At 47.5% G+C, this 21,867-nt stretch overlaps 1 protein-coding gene across 3 annotated transcripts; it reads left to right on the plus strand.

The window, feature by feature from the left end:
- The first annotated feature begins 574 nt into the window (after positions 1-574).
- Positions 575-21,383, plus strand: LOC114062109 (SLAIN motif-containing protein-like). 3 transcript variants are annotated; one of them, XR_003572311.1, is made up of 10 exons: positions 575-662; positions 1,938-2,594; positions 9,672-9,805; positions 11,719-11,859; positions 14,311-14,451; positions 16,450-16,767; positions 18,041-18,178; positions 18,269-18,587; positions 20,281-20,610; positions 20,944-21,383. XR_003572311.1 is itself a non-coding variant. In XM_027893172.1 (9 exons), the coding sequence occupies exons 2-9, from the start codon at positions 1,948-1,950 to the stop codon at positions 20,345-20,347; spliced, it is 1,905 nt and encodes a 634-aa protein (XP_027748973.1). In that variant the 5' UTR covers positions 575-662; positions 1,938-1,947; the 3' UTR covers positions 20,348-21,383. The 3 variants fall into 3 exon arrangements, 2 of the variants coding, with proteins under 2 accessions (XP_027748973.1, XP_027748974.1); XM_027893172.1 differs by having other exon boundaries at positions 20,281-21,383; XM_027893173.1 differs by lacking the exon at positions 11,719-11,859 and having other exon boundaries at positions 20,281-21,383.
- The last annotated feature ends 484 nt before the right edge of the window (positions 21,384-21,867 follow it).

The raw sequence follows: 21,867 nt of genomic DNA on the forward strand, positions 1-21,867 counted from the left end.
TATTTTATTTCTTCCCCCTCTATTTCATTACACAATGAAATTAAGTTTTGCACGTTTGTATCTTTTCTTTCCTGTGTCCCCGCGGCTTTATTTGGGTGGCTTTTACACTTACTGAACTGCTGCTTTTAATCTGCTCTTCCCCCGCATTTACGTTTGAGGTTTTTATTGGTGTTTTGGTTTTGGTATTTTTTTTTGGAGCTCCTCACCTTGCAGGGGAAGGGATTTTTTTGGGTGACCCACCTGCTTGCTACTGTGTTTGGCTTGGACAGTGGAACTCCTAAACTCCCTGCTGGCACGTCCTCAGAGTTCCTGAGCTTTGGGATATCTCTGGGAATCACGCTGGTCCCTTACTCCCTGGAAATCACACCGTGCCCGTACCCACAAGGGATCGGGTGGCTCTTTAGGAGTGAGAATCCGCGCAAGGAGGTTTTTGGGAAGCTGGCACAGGAGTAGGAATGGGATTGCTTGGTAACTGCACACTTGAATTTCCTTTTCCCGAGGCGAAACGCCTTTGGCAGCGCTGCTTATGGGCTGCGTGTAAATTGTGGCAGCTTTCAGCTCTTCACACAAGTGTTGTTCGTGTTCGTTATTTGTTCAAATGGAAGCTGCAAATCTTCATCTTGCACGTAGAGGACAAAAATAATTAAAAAAAGAGAGGCCAGGTAAAAAAACCCAACAAAATAAAATGGTATTTTTTCTGGAAAGTGTACCCAGACACTGCTGTTACAAGCGACTTAAGGAGTAGAGAGGTGCTGATGTACTATAGGGGTGTCTACTTTTAACCTTCCTTGCTTTGTGTGACAGTTAATTTTTGTGGTTTCCTCTACCAGCAGCCACTTTGGCCTTATTTTTAAGGTAGTTTTTCAGGCAGCAAAGGGAGGGACAGGAAGAACATCCCCAGCCGCAAAAGAAATAAAATAATCAGGGTTTGATTGCAGTTGTAACACCTGCATCAAATCTTTTAAACTGTGAATTGGCTGTGTTGTCTCACCCCCTCTTCTCTCAGTCTATTTGCCCTCCTGCAGAATAGGAAGGATTTTTAATTTTTAAGCCATTTTACTTGCTCTGTGGACCATTAATTAGGGGGATTTTCAGTATTAGGGCTTTGCAGTGAAGAGTCAACTTGGAAATTAATGCACCCAATGAAACTGAAAACTGACATGAATCATTAGTAGAGGGGAAAAGTCAGTGTGTGCTTATGATTCTGTGAGTGCTGTAAAACTGCTGTTAAATGCACTTCAGTTTTTTTGGGAAACAAAAAACCTTGTGCAGTTTGAAGCTGCCTGAGTGACAGCTGCACACTCTTCCTTCTCTCAGCTAAGGAAAACCAGAGGGATGGCTTCATTTGATGGAACTTTAGTGGAATATGTAATCTTATGGGGGGATATCTGTATTTTTTGCTGAGTTTGGCTGTGTTTGCACCTCTCTCTTTTCAGCTGTAACTGGAAAACGTGCCAATAAAGGCATTATTTGTGCTCATTTTCCTGTGACTGTGGTTCCTGTCCTTAACTGTGGTAGAAGGTGATACAAGAAACGTTTTCAAGCTTTTTTTTTTCCTGCTTTTGCAGGATAAACCTGGTATTAAACAAAGGATGTTTTTACCATTTCTCAGCGCTTGCCTGACGTCAGCACCTCGTTAACGAGGCTTCCTGACTTTGCTCCACCAGTGCCTTTATTTTGCATTTTGTTGGTAAACAGATGGCAACCAAACTACTGTGGGGGATTAAATCAGCTTCCTTTTATATGAGCTCACTTATAACCCAACAGGTGCACACCCTAATTGTACAAAAGCAGGGGGTTTGCGGAGTTTGCAACGTTCAAAATCGGTGATTTTGGTTAAACTCGGACACCCCCTACCCTGGCTTGGTTGGTCCTTATAAAAGCCAGACCTTTCGATGTCTGATTGCAATCTCTGACACGTTTTCCGTGCCTTGCAGTGCCTGTTGGATGATGGTGGTGCCCGGGAATGCCCCGGTGATCCAGCAAGACCACGTTCTGGAGCCCGAGCTGGGCAGAGCCCCCCCGGAACACCCGGCCATGGGCCCCGGCACGGAACCCGCGCCCCAGGAGGTGGGCCCGGAGCTGGCGGAGGTGAGGAAGCTTCGGGAGCTGGTGAGGAGGCTGGAGCTGGAGAACCAGCACCCCAGGAGCAAGAGCAGCAGGAACGTGCTGGGGACGAGCGTGGCGGGCGACAACGCCGGCCTCAACGGCACGGAGCTCAACAACAGCATCAACGCCATGGCCGACAAGCAGGAGCTGCAGATCATGGCGGATCTGCACAGCCAGCTGAGCAAAATGAGGCAGGAGGAAGGAGAGGACAACTGCTTCAGAAGAGCCATGGATGCCCAGAGGGAATACAGCTGCAACAGTGCCCCCCAGGAGGAGGTGCCTCCCAAGGATGGCATCGACAGGTGCTCCTCCTGCGTGGATGCGAGGAACGGCTCGGAGCTGCTGGGGATCCATCCCACGGCCAGAATCCACGAGCAGGATCCCAGGGAAAAGTGTGCAGACCTAGAGAGCCTTTCAAACAACGCAGATCTGGACGAAGTGAAAGTGTTAGAACTTGAGAACTGCACTGAGGAGGAGGATTGCTGGTACGTGTCTCCAGGCCTGGGGGCTGGAGGGGGAAGGGAACTTAGTGGGAATTCCTGTGTTTGGGTGTGCAGTTACTTTTAAGGGTGTGAAGTGATTTCTATTCGTTTTTAGCAATAAGAATTCAGGTCTCATTATGGGCTCTTCTTATTTTTATATCCAGTGTACCAGAACATCATTTTTAAGAAATCATTTCAACTGTAGGGCTTGTCTTTCCCCCTTTCTTCTCTCTGAAGCACAGAAGCTTTCATTTCCCTCTAAGTTTAATCACAGATAGCTCATGCAGATGAACGAGCAACAGAACTTTTAAACCTTGTACATCAAATGCTGCATTTCAATAAGAATGTTGTAAATAAGAATCCCTGGACCATGTGGGATTTGTGGTACCTGAGGAGACGAACCCTTTCCCTTTCCTGAAGGCTGGTTCTTTGCAGTGAACCATCTCTTTTGTTCAGACATGAACTGAAGCAGATCAATGATGTAATCCTGAACTGACCTGACTCTGTGGGACTCTCCCCTCCACCAGCCTCCTCGTTTGGAACTTGTGTTATAAATCAGCAAGGGCAAGGGAAATTTAAAGTTTCAGTCGAATCCCAGCTCATGCAATAGCTGTGACTTGGGATTTTACCTTCATTTCCTCATTTTTTTTCTTAATTTTTCTTAATTTTGAAGACTTTGAAGCCTCAGGGCTTTGCAAATTGGGTTTCAGATTTGTGTAGCCAGATGAATCTGGCAGTGAGGGCAGCCCTGCTGAATACAACCCAAACCTTCATTAGCTGTTAAATTGAAGATAAAGTTTGTGTTAATGGAGTGGGACTCAATGAGGTAATGCCATCAACTCAAGCCTAAATTCAAGGTTATGTTTAAAACAGGATTATTTTTTTCTTTTGCAAGCTTATTATTAAAACCCAAGTACTGGTTCTGACTTGATCCCTGAAACTCTTGAGCATTCCTAAACAGCATTTTGAGCAGATTCCTTATAAATAAATAAGGGGACTACATTTAACAAGTTGAATTTGGAAGGCAGCCTTTATTATTTCCATGTTAATGAGAGCAGCCAGTTTTATATTCCTGTTTATACAGGACAGGCAGGGAATTGTCTGCAGTGCCATCAGGAGGGATCCCGTGCCCAGGAGCTCAGGTCTTTAATCTAAACGAAGAAGATCCTTCTTTCCCAGGTACCTTTCCCTCCAGACTTTGCAGGATCCCTGTGTTTTCTTGGAATGGGGTAACATGTGGAAAAGAGGTGCCTTGAGGAGCTGGATAATGGGATGGTACAAAGCACTTGTGCCGTTTCCATAAATTACCTTTGATTATTCTGCATCTCTCCCATCTGTTCCCTTTTCCTCTCCTCAGACAAACCTGAGGGAACAAGAAGCTCTTTTCAATGATGGCCTCTTGTTCCAGAGCTTGTTCTGAAAGTGGGGAAGGAAGAATCAGTATTTGTGTGCCTGTGACTCTTGCCAGGTATCCCAAATTCCCACCATAAACACATCTCCCCTCCAGCCCATCCGGGTATTGATGCATTCCCTTTGCAATAACCAAAAAACTGCCTGGAGGAGAAGGAGGGGATTTTTTTCCCCCAGAAAAATAAAAAGGAAAACAAACCAAAAAATAAACCAACAAAACCCCTCTTAATCTGCGGATTTAGGATCAGCTGTAATAAGGTGGCTTTGCTGATTGGGGGAATTTTGTCCTGCCTGGGTGGAGGTTGAGCAGTCAAAGGGAATAGCTGACTTTGTTGTTGTATTTGCAATCCTTTTTTTAATATGATACACAAGGAAAAAAAAAAACTGTAGCTAATATTGATACATGTCATGTGCACTCAGATACTTTCTGATTTTTGAAAATGGCTTTGTTTTTTTCCTGTCATGGAATTGATAAATTGTAACAAGCCCAGTCCTTTTTGCCGGTGAGTTCTTTTATATCATCTTTAGAGGGGATGCTTTACACCTTAAAGAATACTAAGAATTCATTCTATATTGTTGTAAAGTCTGGAAGTGTTTAAAAAAGGGGTCGAGGAGTGGGAAGCTTTCAAAAAGAGACATTTGACATCTTCCATCTTCCCCGTTCTAGTTTTAAAAACAGGTTGTGTTTTTAAACAGGCTGTTTTTGTGTTTTTTTGTCCTGTGACTTCTTAGTAGGTTAGAAAACCTCTAGTGTGGATTTTTACCACTTGGGCTGGATAAGGAACAGCAAAAGCCCTTTCCCTGGGAGGTGGATGGAGGGCTTCTCTGGGAGTGCAGGAGGAATCTTGCTCTGGTTTGAAATTATTTGGTGTATTTGGCTGAGACTTGTGTAAGGCTTTGTTTTTAACAGCTCATGGCAGTGCCTGAGCTTGGAGCTTGTGTGAAACCCGAGGCAGTGCCCCCCACCCACAGCTGTAACTCTGCCCTCTCTTTGCTTCCTCAGGTCCCTTTCTCAAATAGCTGCTCAAAATTGTAAATATCCTGGAGACCCAGTCGAGTGGATCTGGGCTTTCCATGCTGGGGAGGTCGGTGTGGGGTGCTCCCCTCAGGCTCCCAAGGTGTTTTGGGAAGGCTGTTATCCCAACAGGAGGGGACAAACCAGACATGCTCTTGTTTGTGTTGCTCAGTGTTTGCCGTTCCTGGGTGCTCCCCGCAGTAGGTAATGGGTTGTGATTTTCTGTGTGTGTTTGGTTTGCTGGTTTTCACGCCCTGATTGGTGCTCAGCTGTTTGTTGTGCATTCCCCTGCTTTGTGGGGGTTTAGTCGGTTGGTGTTTTGCCAGTTCAGAGAATCACAGAATCTCTGGAGTTTGCAGGGAACCCACCAGGATCATCCTGGCCCTGCACAGACACCCCAACAAGTCTCTGAGAGCGTTGTCCAAACCCTCCTGGAGCTCTGGCAGCCTTGGGGCTGTGCCCACTGCCCTGGGGAGCCTGTTCAGTGCCAACCACCCTCTGGGGGAAGAACCTTTCCCTGAGATCCACCCTGAGCCTGCCCTGCCACAGCTCCAGCCATTCCCTGGGGGCTGTCCCTGCTCCCAGAGCAGAGGTTGGAGCTGCCCCTCCTCTGCCCCTCCTGAGGAAGCTGCAGCCCCCCAAGAGCTCTGCCCTCGGTCTCTGCTCCAGCTGAACAGACCAAGGGATGTCACATTTCCTGCTGAGACCTGGGAGAGGGAATTTCGACCTGGAGTTAGGATGAAATGAGTCAAATTCCATCCCTCTCTGGACTATAAAACGTGCTTATTAATGTGTTAATAGACAAGAGAGAGATCAAGAAATAGTAAAACTGAACACCTTAAATTTTTTCAATACTCTTTGTCCTTTTTGCCAGATTTTTGCCTCCATCCCCTCAGATGGGATGAGAAATCTCTGCCTCACCTTGAACAACTCCAGTTTTTCTCCTTGTTGGAAGGAACCAAGCCTGTGTTTGTGTCTGCCCCGTGTTGCTCCTGCTGTTGCTTAACAACTTGATCCCAGTGGTGGAACTGCCAGTGGTTTAACACGGGCCTTCAGATGAGCTCTTATGTCCTGTTCTGCTTTTTTAAAAGAAACCACCACAACATTCCCACAAACCCCTTTACCTTTCCTTTAAATTCCAGAGCTCCTTTCAGAGGAACATGTCAAATCTTCAGGGTGTCTGTGTGAATGCACAGGTGTGCTCAGCCTGGTTTTTTTGAGGGGGTTGAGGAGGAGAAGGAATCTCTGTCCCTCAGGTGAACCCCCTGTGTTGCTGCTGCATCCATGCCTTGCACAGTTTTCATTCCCAAAAACTTTCCACTGGCAAGCTGTGCTACCCTTCAGCTCAGTGGTTTGTTGTCTCCTGCTTGAATCCCTGTTCAAATGGAGTGCCCTTGAGTTGGTGTTTGTAGGGAGGAGGAGCTTGGTTTGCTCTAAGAATCAGTACTTAGGATTTTCCTGGGAGTTCCCTGGTGTTCCCTGGATTTTCCTGGTGTTTTCAGCCTTGCCCCCTGCCCAGTGACTTTCTATATTCTTGTTTTAAGGCTTTTAATTCACAGTACTGGAATTCAACTTGCTGTTGGCTGATAGGCAAAGAAATTCTGGAAAAGCACAAAATCCAGGAATTATACCAACACATCACCTTGTGCCCCTGATTTGGGGGAGAACTTGAATTCCCTGGATTTGTGCCTTTCCCACGTCTTGTTTCCCTGTGATCTCTCCTTGTGACAGGACTCTGCTGGCAAGTTGGACGTGACTTAAAAGCAGCAATTTTGCAAGGTCTTCTTTTCTCAGCCTGGTCACTTTATTCCAACCTTCTCAAGGTGATTTTAGCATTAAATAATGTCCAGGTGCTTCATCCCAACCTTTTCCTGGCTGTGGTGTGAGGAGCACGTTCCCTGCCTGTGCCAGCTGAGTGAGGTGACACGCGAGAGAGTGTCACATCTGCCTCGCTGGGACACCCTCTGAGCTCCTTCCAAACCCTCTGGGCAGCTTTGTGGGAGCATTCCCAGACCCACCTTCCTTGCAGAGTCCCCTGGAAGGGAAAACCTCCCTGCCCTTGTGGCATTGAGGGCAAAGCACAACTTGAATTCTTGGTGAATTCCTTCTGATGGCAGAGGCTGAGTGACTGAGGAAAGTGCTGGAGGCCTTGGCTGCCTGGCCACATCTTCCACTGCTGTAAAACGAGGGGTGGGCAGGGGAATTGCTCAGTTGTGGTGCCAGAGAGGTGGAGAAAAGGCTCTGGATGTGCTGCAGGGTTGCTGCAGATGCTGCTCAGCATCAACACTCAGCTCTGGACTTGACCCCCGAGGTGCCTTTTGATCCTCGTGGGGACTCTTGGCCAGGCCAGGGGATTAAAGTGATTCAATCCTTGGAGCTGCTGTGACTTCCTGACTAGATCTGGGGCGGTTTGTGCAGCAGGATTAGTCCCCACGTAGACATGAGAAAGTGTCTTTGGGGGGGTTTATTCAGCAGGATTAGTCCCCACATAGACATGAGAAAGTGTCTTTGCAGTATCATTTCCCCCCCCTCCCCTTTCCAGCTTGTCTTTCTTGGGAATAAAGGCTCAAAGCTCAGTTTTTGTGTGGATTGTCCTCCACTTTCCCTCTTGTGTTTCCATCCCTTCAGGCCCTGGACAGTGTTTTTTCCCTGTGTCTTGTCAGTGTGGGTGTTTCTGGTCAGCAGGAGTGTTTAGATGTGAGATGAGAACAGCAAAGCACAGTAATAAATCTGAAAATGAACTCTCTGATATGGAAAGGAAAGGCAAATAAATGTGTTACCTGTTTGAAACCCGTGCTTTGTAGAAGAACTCAGCTGCCTTTTGGTGCTTGGTGGAGGTGTATCTTCTAAACCTAAATTGCTGTAAGCACATTTAGCTGCCTCAGGTCTCTCTCCTTGGCACTGTGGGGAACTCAAAGGTTTGAAAATCAGGGGAGTGTTTGCTGTTTTTGGAGCTGCTGCAGCTGCTGGTGCCAAGTGCTGTGGAAGATGCACAGCAAACCAAGCTCAAAAATGAGCTTCACTTTATACTCAGTTTAATTTGCCAACGTCCTGGTTCTGGGGCTTTCTGCTGCCTGAGTTCTCTTTTTTTAGCATTTACAGACTGTTCTGTGTGTTGAGGGTCTGAAATTCTCGGCCAATCTTGAGTTTTGCAGGATTTTTTTTTGCAGATTGTCCCACAAATTATTTTTGAATGCCTGCAATCTTAATGGAGGGGAAAAAAAATAATCTCACCTTGTGCTTGTGGAACAACTACAACCACTTGGCTTTTATCAGGGGTGTTTGTTGTAAAATACCTCGTGTGGGGAAAATAAAACACAAACCATTAGTCAGCAGAAAATAAAGATATTTTTATCTAAAGGTTTCCTCTCAGCAGCTGGAGAAAATCTCACTGCTGTTTCATAATTTATGCAGTAAAACCCCAGTACATCAAACTGGGAATATGTGGCCCAAATGTTGACATCCTGCATTTTGTAACTGTGTAAATAACTGATTTTTATTTGCAATTTGACAGAAGGGAACGGGAATTCAAAGCCCTTTCAGCAGAACGTGCTGAGTCCTTGGAATGAACTGCCAAATTAACCTGGCAAATCGAACAGCCCAGGAAGCCATACCCACCAAAAATCAAATTCTGTGTCTTTTTAAACAAAGAATCCATCCCCAAAGCCACCTGGAAAAGGAAAACAGTGAGCCTGATGCTGTGAAATCAAACCAGGATTTTATTTTAGTTTAATTTTATTCTATCAGATCCCTCTCAGCGCTCCGAAAAATTGCGTTACCTGATTGACTTTGGGGGAAAATTGCGAGTAAAAGCTTCTCTTGTCAGCTGAAATATGAGGGTCCTCTGGCAGCCAGGGAAAAGGTTCTGGCAATCCCACAAAGTGTTCCTTCCTCAGCTGGGATATTCCTGGGAACAGCCCCGCTCCGAGCCAGGGAAGGAGCTGGGGAGAGCAAGGACTGCTGAAGGAGAGCAGGATTTTCTCCCTTGACCCCAAACCTGGGAAGAGCAGCGTGACCTGCCCTAAGGAGGCTCTTGGCCTCTTTTTTCCTTGGTTGATGATTTTCCTGCTCTTTTTGTGGTCTGAACTGTAAAAGAAATCCAGAGGGAGGGAGCAGCACTTTTTTTGCTCCCCGTGTTTTATTGGATCTGAGTGGTTGTAATGCTCATTTATCCGTGAAGGAATACTGGGAAGGTTGTGTGTGTGTGTTGTCTTTCCTAAAAAGGTACCTTTGGAGATTCAGGAATATTTGTGCTCGTGTTTGTTTTGGCAATAGCAAAGCAGCTCTTGGATTTTTTTTTTTTGTTTTTGTTTTTATTTGAGTTATGGTTTTGTGTAAAGCTCGGCATGGAAAAGCTTCTGTAGGAGACAGGAGGGAACAGGCTGAATCTCTGCTCCCTGAAAAAGATGGAGCTGGGTGTGAAGTGTCAGGAGGCAATAAATAGGGAATAATGAAGGGGGAAGTGGAGGGGTTACAGTGACTGTAATTTTTCTACCAACCCTTGAATTTTCCTCTTGTGGTCGGAAATTATCTCTTGGTCGTAACACACAATTCAAACTCGAATCCTTTTCATCTGCACAACTGCTAGTTACTGCCAGGTGTATCCTAGTAACTGCTACTTGGAATTAAAGAGCTTTTTTTTTTTAAATTTAAAGGCTCTATGTGTCCCCAAGGAAATCTGCAGAGGAGAAAACATCCTCCCCCCTCAAATGGTGCCGGCAGGTGCTGGATAATCCCAGTCCTGAGATCGAGGCAGCCTGCAGGACCCTCATCAACAGGCTGGACCAAGGTAGGGGCTCTCACTCCAATTTCTTTTTAATGTGGTCAGAATCCAAGCAGCAAAAAAAAAGATCTCGGGGTTTTCAGGCTCTGGAATGGTTCAGTTTTTCAGGATTTAAAAGTTTTTGAATGGGAAAAACGTGTCAAGGAAAAATAGGGGAGGGGGTGGGAGAGAATGCCAGGAAATTGGGATTGCAGCTTTGTTCCTTATGAGAAGTCCTAGTGTTGTTGAGTGTTTCTAATGGTTACCCCCCCTTTTTTCTCCTCCTCCTTTTTCTTCCCCCTCTCCTTTCCCTCCTTTCTTTCCCTCCTTTCTTTCCCTCCTTTCTTTCCCTCCTTTCTTTCCCTCCTTTCTTTCCCTCCTTTCTTTCCCTCCTTTCTTTCCCTCCTTTCTTTCCCTCCTTTCTTTCCCTCCTTTCTTTCCCTCCTTTCTTTCCCCTCCCCAGCTCTTAAGGGTGTAAAATAGTTGTCTGCTGCTCCAAGCTCACAAAAACGAAATATTCAACTTGAAGAAACTGTATCAGTTGGAAACCAAGTTTGTCTTCCAGTTTTCTCATCCCCTAAAAGCACTTTCTGGTGGCTTTTGGCTGTGTCACTTAATCCTGAGGGGAAATCCTGCCTCCATGTGCCTGGAATGAAAACATGGAGCTGTTTAGAACCGAGGCAGGGTTTTCTTCAGGACAAAAATGAGTTTATTCTCTTCCTCCCTCTGCATCAGTGGGATGCAGCAGCTGGACATCCTACCTTTGTCCTTCCAAACATGTGGAAAAGGGGCTGAAATCCTGAGAGCCAAGGACACTGAGGGCTTGGAAGGGTTTGTTTGGAAGTTCAGGGCTGTTCTTAAGTGCTGGAAACACAACTGCCAGTTTGTTGTGCGAGGGTTTGATGTTGGGTTTGTCTCCATGTGAATTTTCCCTTGCACCGCTAATTTGGCCTCAGGGATGTCGAGTCTGAGGTCGCTGGTTTGGGGGTTTGGGTTGGTTTTTTTTCCTGCTAACAGTGTCTGGCACTGTTTGTGCTCAGGCTTTTCTGGAGTTTAACCTCGACGTTCCTGAATAGACTTTGAGGACAAACTTCATTTGCTTTTATAAACCATCTGTACTGAAAAATTTGAATGAAAACCCATTGAACCACCTCTCTGCTTTCTGCCTGAAACGTTCCAGGCTTCAGTTGTGCTCTATCCCTCCTTTTAACTAAAATGCTCTGACCTATGTGGGAGAAATCAAACAGAAAATGTATTTATATGGTGAATCTATGATATTTTCTTAGCTGATGTGCTCAGAACGGGGAGAATTGAGTTCTGTGGGCAATTCAACTCCTTGAATATATCCAGATCACAGTCTCCACATATATAATAATACACAGATATATCCACAGCATTTTCCTCAGTGGTGTAGCTGCTCTTTCCAGCTCCACTAAGGATAGATGGACTAACTTTCGCTCCCTGGCTTATTTTGGTTGTGTCATGACCACATCAGTGTGCGTGCTGAAAATAAATTTAACTCAGATAGTTGGTTTTCCATATTAATTTGCTCTCCTTTAATCCAAAGGCATAGTTTCTGTACTTCAATGCTGTCTTGATTCCATCGTTACAACTTTGGAATAATGAAGTTCCATGAGTTCTTTAAAGGGAAGGGGAGGAGTAGAAATGGGAAATACTGATGGAAACAGTCATCTGGGAAGCCCAGCACTGGAATTTTCTGAAATATGTGGCTCTTTTAAAGCCAAGGTTGTCAGGAATTATTCTTGGAATTCTTCAGAAGGGACAAAACAGGTGACATCACGTCACACCTCGTTTGAAATCCCCTTGTGACGGCCTTTAATCGTGTTTGCTCCCCTCTAGATCTTGTTTCTTTATCTTGCTCTGTGTTTCATAAACAACTGGATAACCTTTTATGGCTTTTTTGTATTTTTTCCTTCTAGCCAGTAGATGGAAAAACCTGTATTGCAGCCCCCTGGCATCTCCCAACTTGAATTCAGAGCCAGGCTCCTGTAGCAATGCACTAAACTCTCCCGGGCACCTCAAATCGACTAACAAAGCACTACTAACCTGTGGCAGCTCAGGTATGGCATGGCATGTGGAGCATGGGCTGTTTAAAACGCAAGGAGGAGTTAGGGAAAAGTTGCTTATTGCACCTCCACCCGTGGGGGGGGGGTTTGCTCACTTTTGGTGGTGTCTGTTCCGTGGGAGAAAAGCTCCTTGCATTTTAAATGGCTTGGAGTTGTTTCTCCTTTGGGATTTTAGAACTTTCTCTCTCTCTCTGTGTTTTTTTTTTTAAGTTGGACTAATTATAAGGGACTTAAAGTAAACATTGCTTTTGAATGATGTTCTGGTCTGTAGGTGTTTTCCTTTTATAAAGTTACTCAGGTTCAGTTTTCGGGTGGGAGACTTTGGGGCAGTTTCTTTTGGAAATCCGGATTTAATGCAGGTCACGGACACTTGTGCTGTAAGCTAAAAGTCTCCAGGGTAAAACCTTCAGTTGGCTGAGTGGGCAGCTAAAAAACAAAACACCAAAAGCTTTCCTTCAGCCTTAAATGTGCTTGGAGGAAGATTTCCTACCTCGGAGGCAGCTCAGGGGTGGGTTTGGAGGTGTGAGAACGAAGCTCCTCCAAAATGGGGGCCACAGCCCCTCTTCCAGGAGCTTCATTTTTATTATCCTTGGTGCAGTTCCTGCTGTTTCCTGGCACAACTGCTTTGCCTCTCGGCTTTGTTTATCAAAGGAGCCTTCCCTGTTTGTTTGTTTTGTGTGGAAATTGCTAAATCCTGCTTTGCATGTTTGAAAACAGAACTGCCAGTTTAACAATGGAACTTGATGTGAAAGAAACCTTCGTGGTTTTTTTTTTTATTTTTATTTTACCTTCTTAAAAAGCAAAAAAGGGTTGCCTGGGAATGTTTTCACAGGTGCAGCTTTGCTTTGGAGATGTGCTGTAAATTGAAACGAGCTGAACACGTGGAGTTGAGTTGGGAACTCTGCCTTTTATAAAGCTGATATTAAAAATACACCTGTTGGTGGTAATTCCAGCAGGAAACTCCTGCTTGTTCCTTGTGCCACATCCTAAAGGATGGCTTTATTTCAGCTGCTTCCGCTGTCTTTTCCTGACCCCAGGAGGAAAGGAATGGGTTGATGCCTTTCAAACAGGGAATTTGAGGTTAATTGAGCTCATTATTCCGTGCCCATGGAAGAGATTTATTTTACACCTGCACTTACACCTGTGTTTTCCATGTCAGTGGTTACTGCTCTTCCAAACTGGCTGAAGGGGTTTTATTTATATTGGGAACCTGCTGCTTTATCCTGGAATTGCCCACAGTTGGAAAGGGCTGCTCAGGGATGGGGTTGAGATGCTTTGCTGGGAAATGGTTTATTTTCCCATCGTTGTTGAGCATTATTGAGGAGGGGCACTGCCTGCAAGTGTGAGCACATGGCAGGAAAACTGGGAACTAAAGGACAAGCCAGTGGGGAATGACACCATACACTGGGAGCCTGATTTTATTCCTGGTTTATCTCTACTTGTTGATTTTATTTAAGTGATTATTTCAGTCCCTGCTTGAGCAGGATTTACTTCTTAAGCTGAAAGAGGTGTAAAGAACCCTTTAGGCTCTTGCTTTAGCAGATTGTGTTTTAACTTTGCTTCCTGTGGGTCTGAAGCTATGAAGTACTAATTGCAACTTTGTCTTGGACTTAATTAAGTCAATTCATGATGTCCTCTCTAAAGTAGCTCTGTAAGATATAGGGTCTGTACTCACAGCCCTCCCACAGTAACCCAAAACTCAGAGCTTGTTCTCTCCCCATTTCAGCAGCAAATAGAACTCCTTTTTGCCAAGGAAAAGACTGACTTGCTTGACTTAAAAATACCAAGAGGTAAAAATTTGCACTTCGGGGTGATTGTGATGATATTTTTATTATCATCATCATCATCCTTCAAACAGAAGAACTTCCCTGGTGGAAAGATCCTCCCGGTTTGGTTTTCATGAGCAAGCCCTGTCCTTCCCTGTTAAGAGAGACTTTGGCTTGTGATGGGAGGGGAAAAAAATGAGTAAACCTCAAGAAGTGGGAGGATGGGATTTAGGGTAAGCTCTGCTTTGCAAAAGCAGAGGGCAGAGCTGATGATTGAGGTTCTTTTATTTTATTCCTGGGATCCTTTTGCTGCTCTGACCGCTCAGCGACACCCCAGTCAGCACCTTGGGTAACTTTGCTGCTTAATTTCTAGATCAACAGCTGCCCTTTCCTCAAGATAAGCACCAGTATTACTGATATTTGAAATATATCCCTAAGCTCAAAATCCCCCACTGGGGATCCCTTTGCCACCCTCTGGGCAGAATTCCACAGTTTTTCTCCCCCAACTCCTGAAAACCGCAGGTTGATAACGGTTGTGTCCTCGAGTGATTCCTAACTCCCACATTCTTTCTCACAGCCATCCCCCAACTTCCCAAGTGCCCTGGTTGATTCCTGGGCTGGATGCTGTGTTGTCTGGGTGTGTGTGTGACTGTCTGTGTGTCCTCTGTCCCCCCTCCAGGGTACCTGAGCATGCACTCGGCGCTGAGCTCCCAGTCGTCGGTGGACAGCGAGCTGAGCACCTCGGACGACTCCATCTCCATGGGGTACAAACTGCAGGACCTCACGGATGTCCAGGTCATGGCACGCCTTCAGGAAGAGAGTAGGTGGCACCAACCTCCTTTGTGTTACAGCTAGGCAGCTCCAGAGGGATTCCAGGTGTTCTCCTCTTTCCCCTTTTCCCCAACGAAACAATGACGTTGGTGGTTTGCAGGGGCTTCCTGGGAAAGTCTCCACACCTAAACTGCCAATGTGGCACTTGTACAACATCCTCCTCAAGATTTATCCACAGTATTATCCAAACCCCCTCTCTGTTAATTATGTGGGTGCTCTTTGATATTCCAAATGCTCCATCCCAGGTTGTCTCTGAAGTACAGCTGAGGTTCCAGCAGGGACTGTGTTGTGGCAGTGGCAGTTGTCCCCTCCCTTGGGCAAACACAGGTGCTGTGACTGCTCTGGGGACCTGCCCCAGGTGGGAAATGACCCAGCTGGGAGGAAATAACCCAGCAAAACCTTCTGCATTTCAAGATTAGGGTTCCTGAGCAGCCTGAAATCAGAAGCTCTGCAGGGCTGAGCTTTGCAAGCTGTTCGTTTCACTCAATATACAGGTGGTTTTTCACTGCTGTGACGAGTAAAACCAGGAGTTCAGGGATGCTAAAACTGAAAGCTGAATTTACAGTTGCACTTTTGCTCTGGTAAAGTGCTCAGAGGCAGCTCTGCAAATTTAGCTTGTTTGTGTCCCAGACATGGGGGAGATTTCAGGGCTGTTGACTTTGGCTGGGGTCCTAATTGAAGAGCAAGGTGGAAAAAGGGATTGGAGCTGTGTTTCTGTGCAAGTGAAGGGTTAATTTGATTTACAGGAAATAGAGACTAAAAAGTTCTCTGTCTTTCTTTAGGAAAACATTTACTTCTAGTACTGTGCCTTTATAAATGAAAAAAAACCACTACTGTGACCTAGGAATTGGGATATGAGACCAAAAAGAGCATAAGACAGAAGATCTTGTCATCACTGTTTTGCAGCTGAGGAAAAGTTATATTCAAGTGAATAAAGCAAATAACAGCCTTCTCCTTTCTAGACTTGACCATTCTTTTACACTTTGCAATCACTTCAAGAAAAGCACCAAGGAAATCCTGGCACATTCCAGAGTTTCCACTTTGAGAGATAGAAAATCTCTTCATTCTCAGAACGATGGGAGCTTTTCATATTTTCATTGTGAAGGCAGAAGAGTGGGGAACAGCTGCTTTTTGTTAAATTTGCCTGTGTTTTGTCAGGCAGGGAGACTTGGAGAAAGGCATAAATTGTAAATAACCCAGCTGGCAGTGCAAAACAGGGATGTCTTCATTGGAGCAGACCTTCAGACCTCTGTTTCCACCTGTTGAAATGCTGCTGGGTGTGTAATTAATTGAATTAAAACACTCACCCTGTGAATTAGATCCCCATTCCTGGATAACCCAGGGGAGTTTGGTGGCAGTATATGGTGCACAGTCTCAGTTATTTGTGTCTGGGGATAAGTTGAGGTCTGCTGAATGTGAACTCTTGGCTGGAATTTAAGAGGATGGATGTGGGTGACACGGATCCAGTTTAAGGATTCCATGAACCCTGAGTGTCTCCATAAGACCAGTTGTTAACTTGACCCTCCATCGAGGGTGAATTTAATCACTGGCACAGAATATTCTGAGTGGGAAGGGACCCACAAGGATCATCCAGTCCAACCCTCAGCCTTGCACAGACCCATCCCCAGAGTCCTACCCTGTGCCCCAGAGGATCAGCCAAACCCTCCTGGAGCTCTGTTATGGTGCTGAACGAGATCTGCTTTATTCCAACAGCGAGTCCCACTTGGAGTGAGTTTTGTGCCAGGAAAGAGGCTTTTCCTGACAGACCAAGTACCCTCAGGCTCCTCATATGACTTCCCCTCAAGGCCCTTCCCCACCTTCACAGAATCAACGAGGCTGGAAAAGCCCTCTGAGATCATCAAATCCAACTTTTGACCCAACCCCACCTTGACCTTTGGGCTCTCCGCCAGAGCTTTGTGTCGCAGCAGGGTAAGGAAGGTCTCCCTGAAGGTGTGGTGACCGTGTCCCCGTGTCCCTGTGTCCCCAGGCCTGCGGCAGGACTGCGCCTCCAGCTCCGCCTCCGTGTCCCGGCGCAGCTCCAGCGCGTCCCTGCACTCCCTGCGCCGCGGCACCTACAGCGACCAGGAGTTCGACACCTACAGCCTGGAGGACGAGGACGACTACGACTGCTCCCTGTCCTTCCGCAGCGCCCACCGGTACTCCCCGTCCCCGCTGAGCTCCCCTCGCTGCCAGTCCCCCTCGTCCAGCGTGGATTACGGGAGGGGCTCCGGCCCCCGGCTCCGCGCCCCGCGCAGGGCGGGCAACGGCACCGTGCAGGACCGGCTCAAGTACGCCAACAGCGAAGGTGAGCTTGGCCACCAGCCCTGGAGCTCCTGGGGACACACAGAGCCCCACACAGCCGGGGCAGAGCTGCTCAGGGGGGGAGGGACACCAACAGTCGAGGGGAACTCCATGGGTGAGCCCCTGGAGGTCATGGGGACACATGTGTGTCCCACACAGCTGGGGCAGAGCTGCTCAGCAGGAAGGGACACCAGGACTGAAGGTGAGCTTGTCACACTAGCCCCTGGAGCTTGGGGGGACACACAGGTCCCCACACAGCTGGGTGCAGAGCTGCTTAGCAGGAAGGGACACCAAGAGCAAAGGTGAGCCCCTGAAGGTCATGAATCTCCTGGGTTGGAAGGGACCCCTGAGGATCATTGAGTCCAGCTCTTAAGTGAAGGGCCTATGTAGGGATCAACCCCACAACCTTGGCCTTGTTAGCACCACGTTCTAACCAGTTGAGCTAATGTCAGAGTGACACACGTGTCCCCACACAGCTCAGCAGGAGGGACATGGGGATGCTGGCTGGCAGCTGGCTGGATGTGAGCCAGCATGTGCCCAGGTGGGCAAAGCCAGAGGCAACTTGGCCTCTATTGAGAATAAATGTGTGTGGCAACAGGACCAGGGCAGGGATTGTCCCCCTGTGCTGGGCACTGGTGAGGCCACACCTTGAGTCCTGTGTTCACTACAAAAAGGACATTAAGGTTTGTCCTGGAGTTTGTCCAGAGAAGGGAATGGAGCTGGGGAAGGGTCTGGAGCACAGGTCTGTTGAGGAGCAGCTGAGGGAGCTGTGGGGGCTCAGCCTGGAGAGGAGGAGGCTCAGGGGGGACATTCTCACCCTCTACAACTTCCTAACAGGAGGGGGGAGCCCGGGGCGGTTTGGCTCTTGTACCATGTCCCAGCTGAAAGGAGGAGAGGAAACGGCCTCAGGTTGTGCCAGGGGAGGTTCAGATTAGGTATTAGAAACAATTATTTCACTGTCAGAGTGGTCAGGCCTTGGAATGAGTTGCCCAGGGAGGCGGTGGAGTCACCATCTCCGGGAGTGTTCAGGAGGCGTCTGGATGTGGCACTTGGGGACGTGGTTTAGGGGTGATTGTGGTGGTGCTGGGGTGATGGTGGGACTGGATGATCTCGAAGGTCTCTTCCAACCTCGATGATTTCAAAACTTATGACCTGGAAGCTGAGAGCCAGATACAGACTCCTCTACTTTTAAGTGCATGTTTCAAGAGCCAGCCTAAACCATGATGACCTCCATGGGTAGTAGCAGCAGCAGCAGACAGGCTGTGCTTTGCTTGCAGAGGAGCTGAGGCACAGCATGCCCAACCTGGCCAGGAGCAGCCTGCGCGCTCTCGACTCCGTGAGGAGCAGTCGCAGCCTGGAGTCCGACCTGCAGGTGCCCAGCAGCCGGATTCCCAGGACTCAGCAGCGGTCAGCAGGTCAGTGCCTCATCTCCCACATCCCCCTTCGTCCCCTTTTCTCTCTTGAACCATCCTGAAGTGTTCTTCCCGCTGTGTTCCCCGGGGCAGGTCTGACTCCCAGCAAGCTCAGGTATTCCTCGGGTGCCGGGCAGTCCCCACTGACGGTGCGACCGCCTGTCAAGGCCGGCTCGGGCACCAACTCCCTGCTGGCCACCAGGCAGGCGGTGAAACCCTGCAGCTACACGGCCCCTGGCTCTGCAGTCAGGAAGCCACAGGCCCCTTCGCTTCACACGGGCTCTCCCAGCACCGGTTGCACTTCCAGAACCACCACCATGGTCACCGGGGCCAAAAATTCCGCCCTGAAGGCGCGAACGGCCGTGGGAGGGATGGCGGTGCCCAAGGGAAAGGCGACGGCCCCGGCCAGGAGGTGAGTGGGAGCACCAAACCTTGTGGATTCCAGTGACTGCCTTTAGTTCACAGCTTAGGAAAACTTCTTTATAAATCATGGAAACGGGTTGGGTTGGGAGGGACCTTAAAGATCAGCTGGAAGTAACCAAGACCAAACCTTCCGAAAAGAAAAACTCACTCGGGAGGTACCAGGTGGGCCTGGCATGGAAAGGCTCTAAATGAGGAGGGAAGGGAGGAAAAGGCTGCATCCCTCAGCCCCTCAGAAAACACCAGGGATCCAAAGAGCCCCTCAGCAGGGCCAGGAGGGATTGGCAGCTCTCGGGGAGTCAAGAACCACAGAAGCCCATCCAGCCCATGGGCAGAGACACCTTCCACTAGCCCAGGTTGCTCCAAGCCCCATCCAAGCTGGTCTTGGACAATTCCAGGGATCCAGGGGCAGCCACAGCTTCTCTGGGCAACCTGTGCCAGGGCCTCCCCACCCTCCCAGCCAAGAATTCCTTCCTTAAGTCATTTTCATCTCCATTTCTAAAGGGGGATGTGGGTTTGGAGCTGAATCTGAGCTACTGAATACCTTTAGATGGAATCATAAAATCACAGAATTGTGAGGGAAGGACTCAGCTTGGATGATTCTTGGCCAGTGAATCAAAAGGCAAAGGGTGCCAGAACCTTAAATACCTCTGACATTCAATTTTATGTGAACTGCCAGGCTGGGACTCATCACTTGGTGAGAGATGCCCCCTTTTTACCACATAATCTGTGAGCAAACCTGTCAATTTAAATCCATTTTAAAAAAATAAATGTTTTTTTAAAACAAAGCTGATTGCCAGGAAAATTAAGAAGCTCCAACTGATTTGTGTTAGAAATGAAAATGAACATTATTTGGTGCATAACCTGTGTTTTTGGGAAGGGGAAAAACTCTTACAAAGTACTTGTTAATGAAATCTTCCCAGCTGACCTACTTTTGGAGCCTCTGAGACTTTGCCTCTGGTAAAATACGTGTGGTGGGTTTTTTTTTCTTCCTTAGTCTTTAGCCAGGTCTGTAGGTTGGCATTGCCCAAAGCTTAATCGGGTTTTAGAAGGGTTGGGAAAGTGGGACAAATGAACAAGGCTTGATTTGAACATGATTTATACAACGGGGTGAAAGCAGAGCACGTAGAGTGGTGGCCAAAACCTTACAATTTTTGTTCTTGTTGCTATTTTTTTGCAGCTATTTATGCTACAGTTGGACAGCAGAGTTTCATGATTGAGGGAAATTAGGTAGATTCAGACTTATTATTATGTTCTGGCTGATATCAGACTAATAAACAGGGTTGATTGTTTTATGTCCCATTGCAGCCTTAAATTGAAATGTGTCTACCTTCTTTACAACCATCTTAAAAAGGGAGTTTGTAGCAGCACTCTGCAAACCTGATTATTTTTCACTTGTTCAGCTTTATTTGCAGGGAAAAAATATTTCTCTTGGACTCGGTGATGGGATAAAACCCCAGGAAAAGATGTTGGCAACTTGGCAGGGCAGGATCGATGGCAGTCCCTGAATTTCCCTAAACTGCCTGGAATTGGTGCTGTTGGTGCCCAGGGTGTGCCAGCAGCAGTTCCCCCCCACCCAGGAGGGGCAGGGAGATGTTGATGGTGGTAAATCCTCAAACCTGTGGCCATCACAGGTCGCTGAGGCTTTGCTTGAGCTGTTTTTTTTTTTTTTTATCCCAAACCAGGTTCCTTCAGTCGGCACAGACCCCCCCGGCCCCCGAGGATGACTCCTGGAAGGATGGGTGCTACTGACCCCCCAAAACACCTCCGTGGAGCAGAGCCCCAGCTGGCTGGGCATCACCTCCCTGGGCAAGGAGCCTCCAGCCCCCTCTCCCTGCAGACTCCTGTACATAACTCCTCACATTCCTGGGAAGCGTCCCCACCTCCTGCTCTGCCAAGAGCCCGACCTCGCCGCGGTGGGACCGGCAACGCCTTCCACCCACCACGAGTCTTCCCCAGGAAGACTGAAAATGGCCTTATTTCATCTGCCCCCCCTGCCTGCAGCCCTGGGGAAGGTCTGTCACCCCCACCCTGGGCTGTGACCCTGCTCCTGAGGGTGCTGGGAAGGCTGGGGGGGTCCTCTCTGTGCCAGGAAGCAGCTCTGAGCCGGTGCTGTGGGGAGACTAGAAATAGTGACCTAGGTGTTAGAATTAAGACTTTTTAAAATCCAACCTGACGTGCTCTAATATTTGTCTGAAACTCAACTGTTTTGGAGTTTATTTTTTTGTTTGTTTGTTTGTTTGTTTTTTTACTTCTGTATAGAATGTATTTCTGCTACTTTTTATTGTTTGGTCTAGAGCTGCAGCAGGTTTTTATAACTGTAGAACACTTCAAACTGTTGTATGCAGGTGTCAGCACAGGCCACGAGTGAAGGAGCAGTACACAATATTTGTGTGGGGTGTGAACAGGCAGGGACAGGGGGATGCCAGTTCCAAACTGCTGCTTCCCAGCACCACCTTACTTACCTCAGCTGAGAGGAGGTGACCACCAGGTAAGAGCAAAAACTTTTTTTAAAAAAGAAATAACCCTCCCTGACAGCTTTGGCTTGAAGTGTTTGATCTCTCAGCTGGTTTCCCAACTGCCCTGACTTTTGTAGAAGTTTTTTTACTGTCTCTTAAGGATTCTATTCCGGTGTCCTTCTCCTCAGCAAGTGCTGGATGCTCCAAACACAGTCTTAGTCCAGGAAATATGCACTGATAGCAATGTTCTCCCTGCCATCAATGTGACCTTGAAATAGTGTAGTTTAATAAAATGTTATGGTGCTGAACGAGATCTGCTTTATTCCAACAGCGAGCCCCACTTGGGAGTGGGTTTTGTGCCAGGAAAGAGGCTTTTCCTGACAGGCTGGACTCTCAGAGCTCTGCCTGGGTAAACAGAGCTCCGTTGAACCTCTCTTAGGATGCAAGGAGGGAGATTTCCCTTGAATTCCTTGGAGTTCGGAAGGACAGAGCTCAGCATGTTCCCTGCACTTCCTTTTTTGGGCTCTTCCTTTATGGAAAACGTTCTTCTCTAAGCCTTCCAGCTGGTGGAACCTGCTCCCACTGATCTTCCCAGGGCACCCAAAGGTAAAAGAGCAGCAACATTTCTCTTTGATTTCTGTCCTGTTTGAGGGTTGTCCTGTTGTCTTTACTGTATTCCTGAAGGTGGGAGCACACTGGCATTTTCCAGGCACCGCCTGAGGTGAGACCTGCTGTTTTTTATGGATCCTTATTACCAGATAAATGAACACCAGATAAGTGTCACTGATGGAAGGTGATACTGTAGTTAAAGCC

Source organism: Empidonax traillii, unplaced genomic scaffold (assembly GCF_003031625.1).
Source record: "Empidonax traillii isolate 1590-97213 ecotype Southwest subspecies unplaced genomic scaffold, ASM303162v1 scaffold383:size710549, whole genome shotgun sequence".
NCBI lineage: Eukaryota > Metazoa > Chordata > Aves > Passeriformes > Tyrannidae > Empidonax > Empidonax traillii.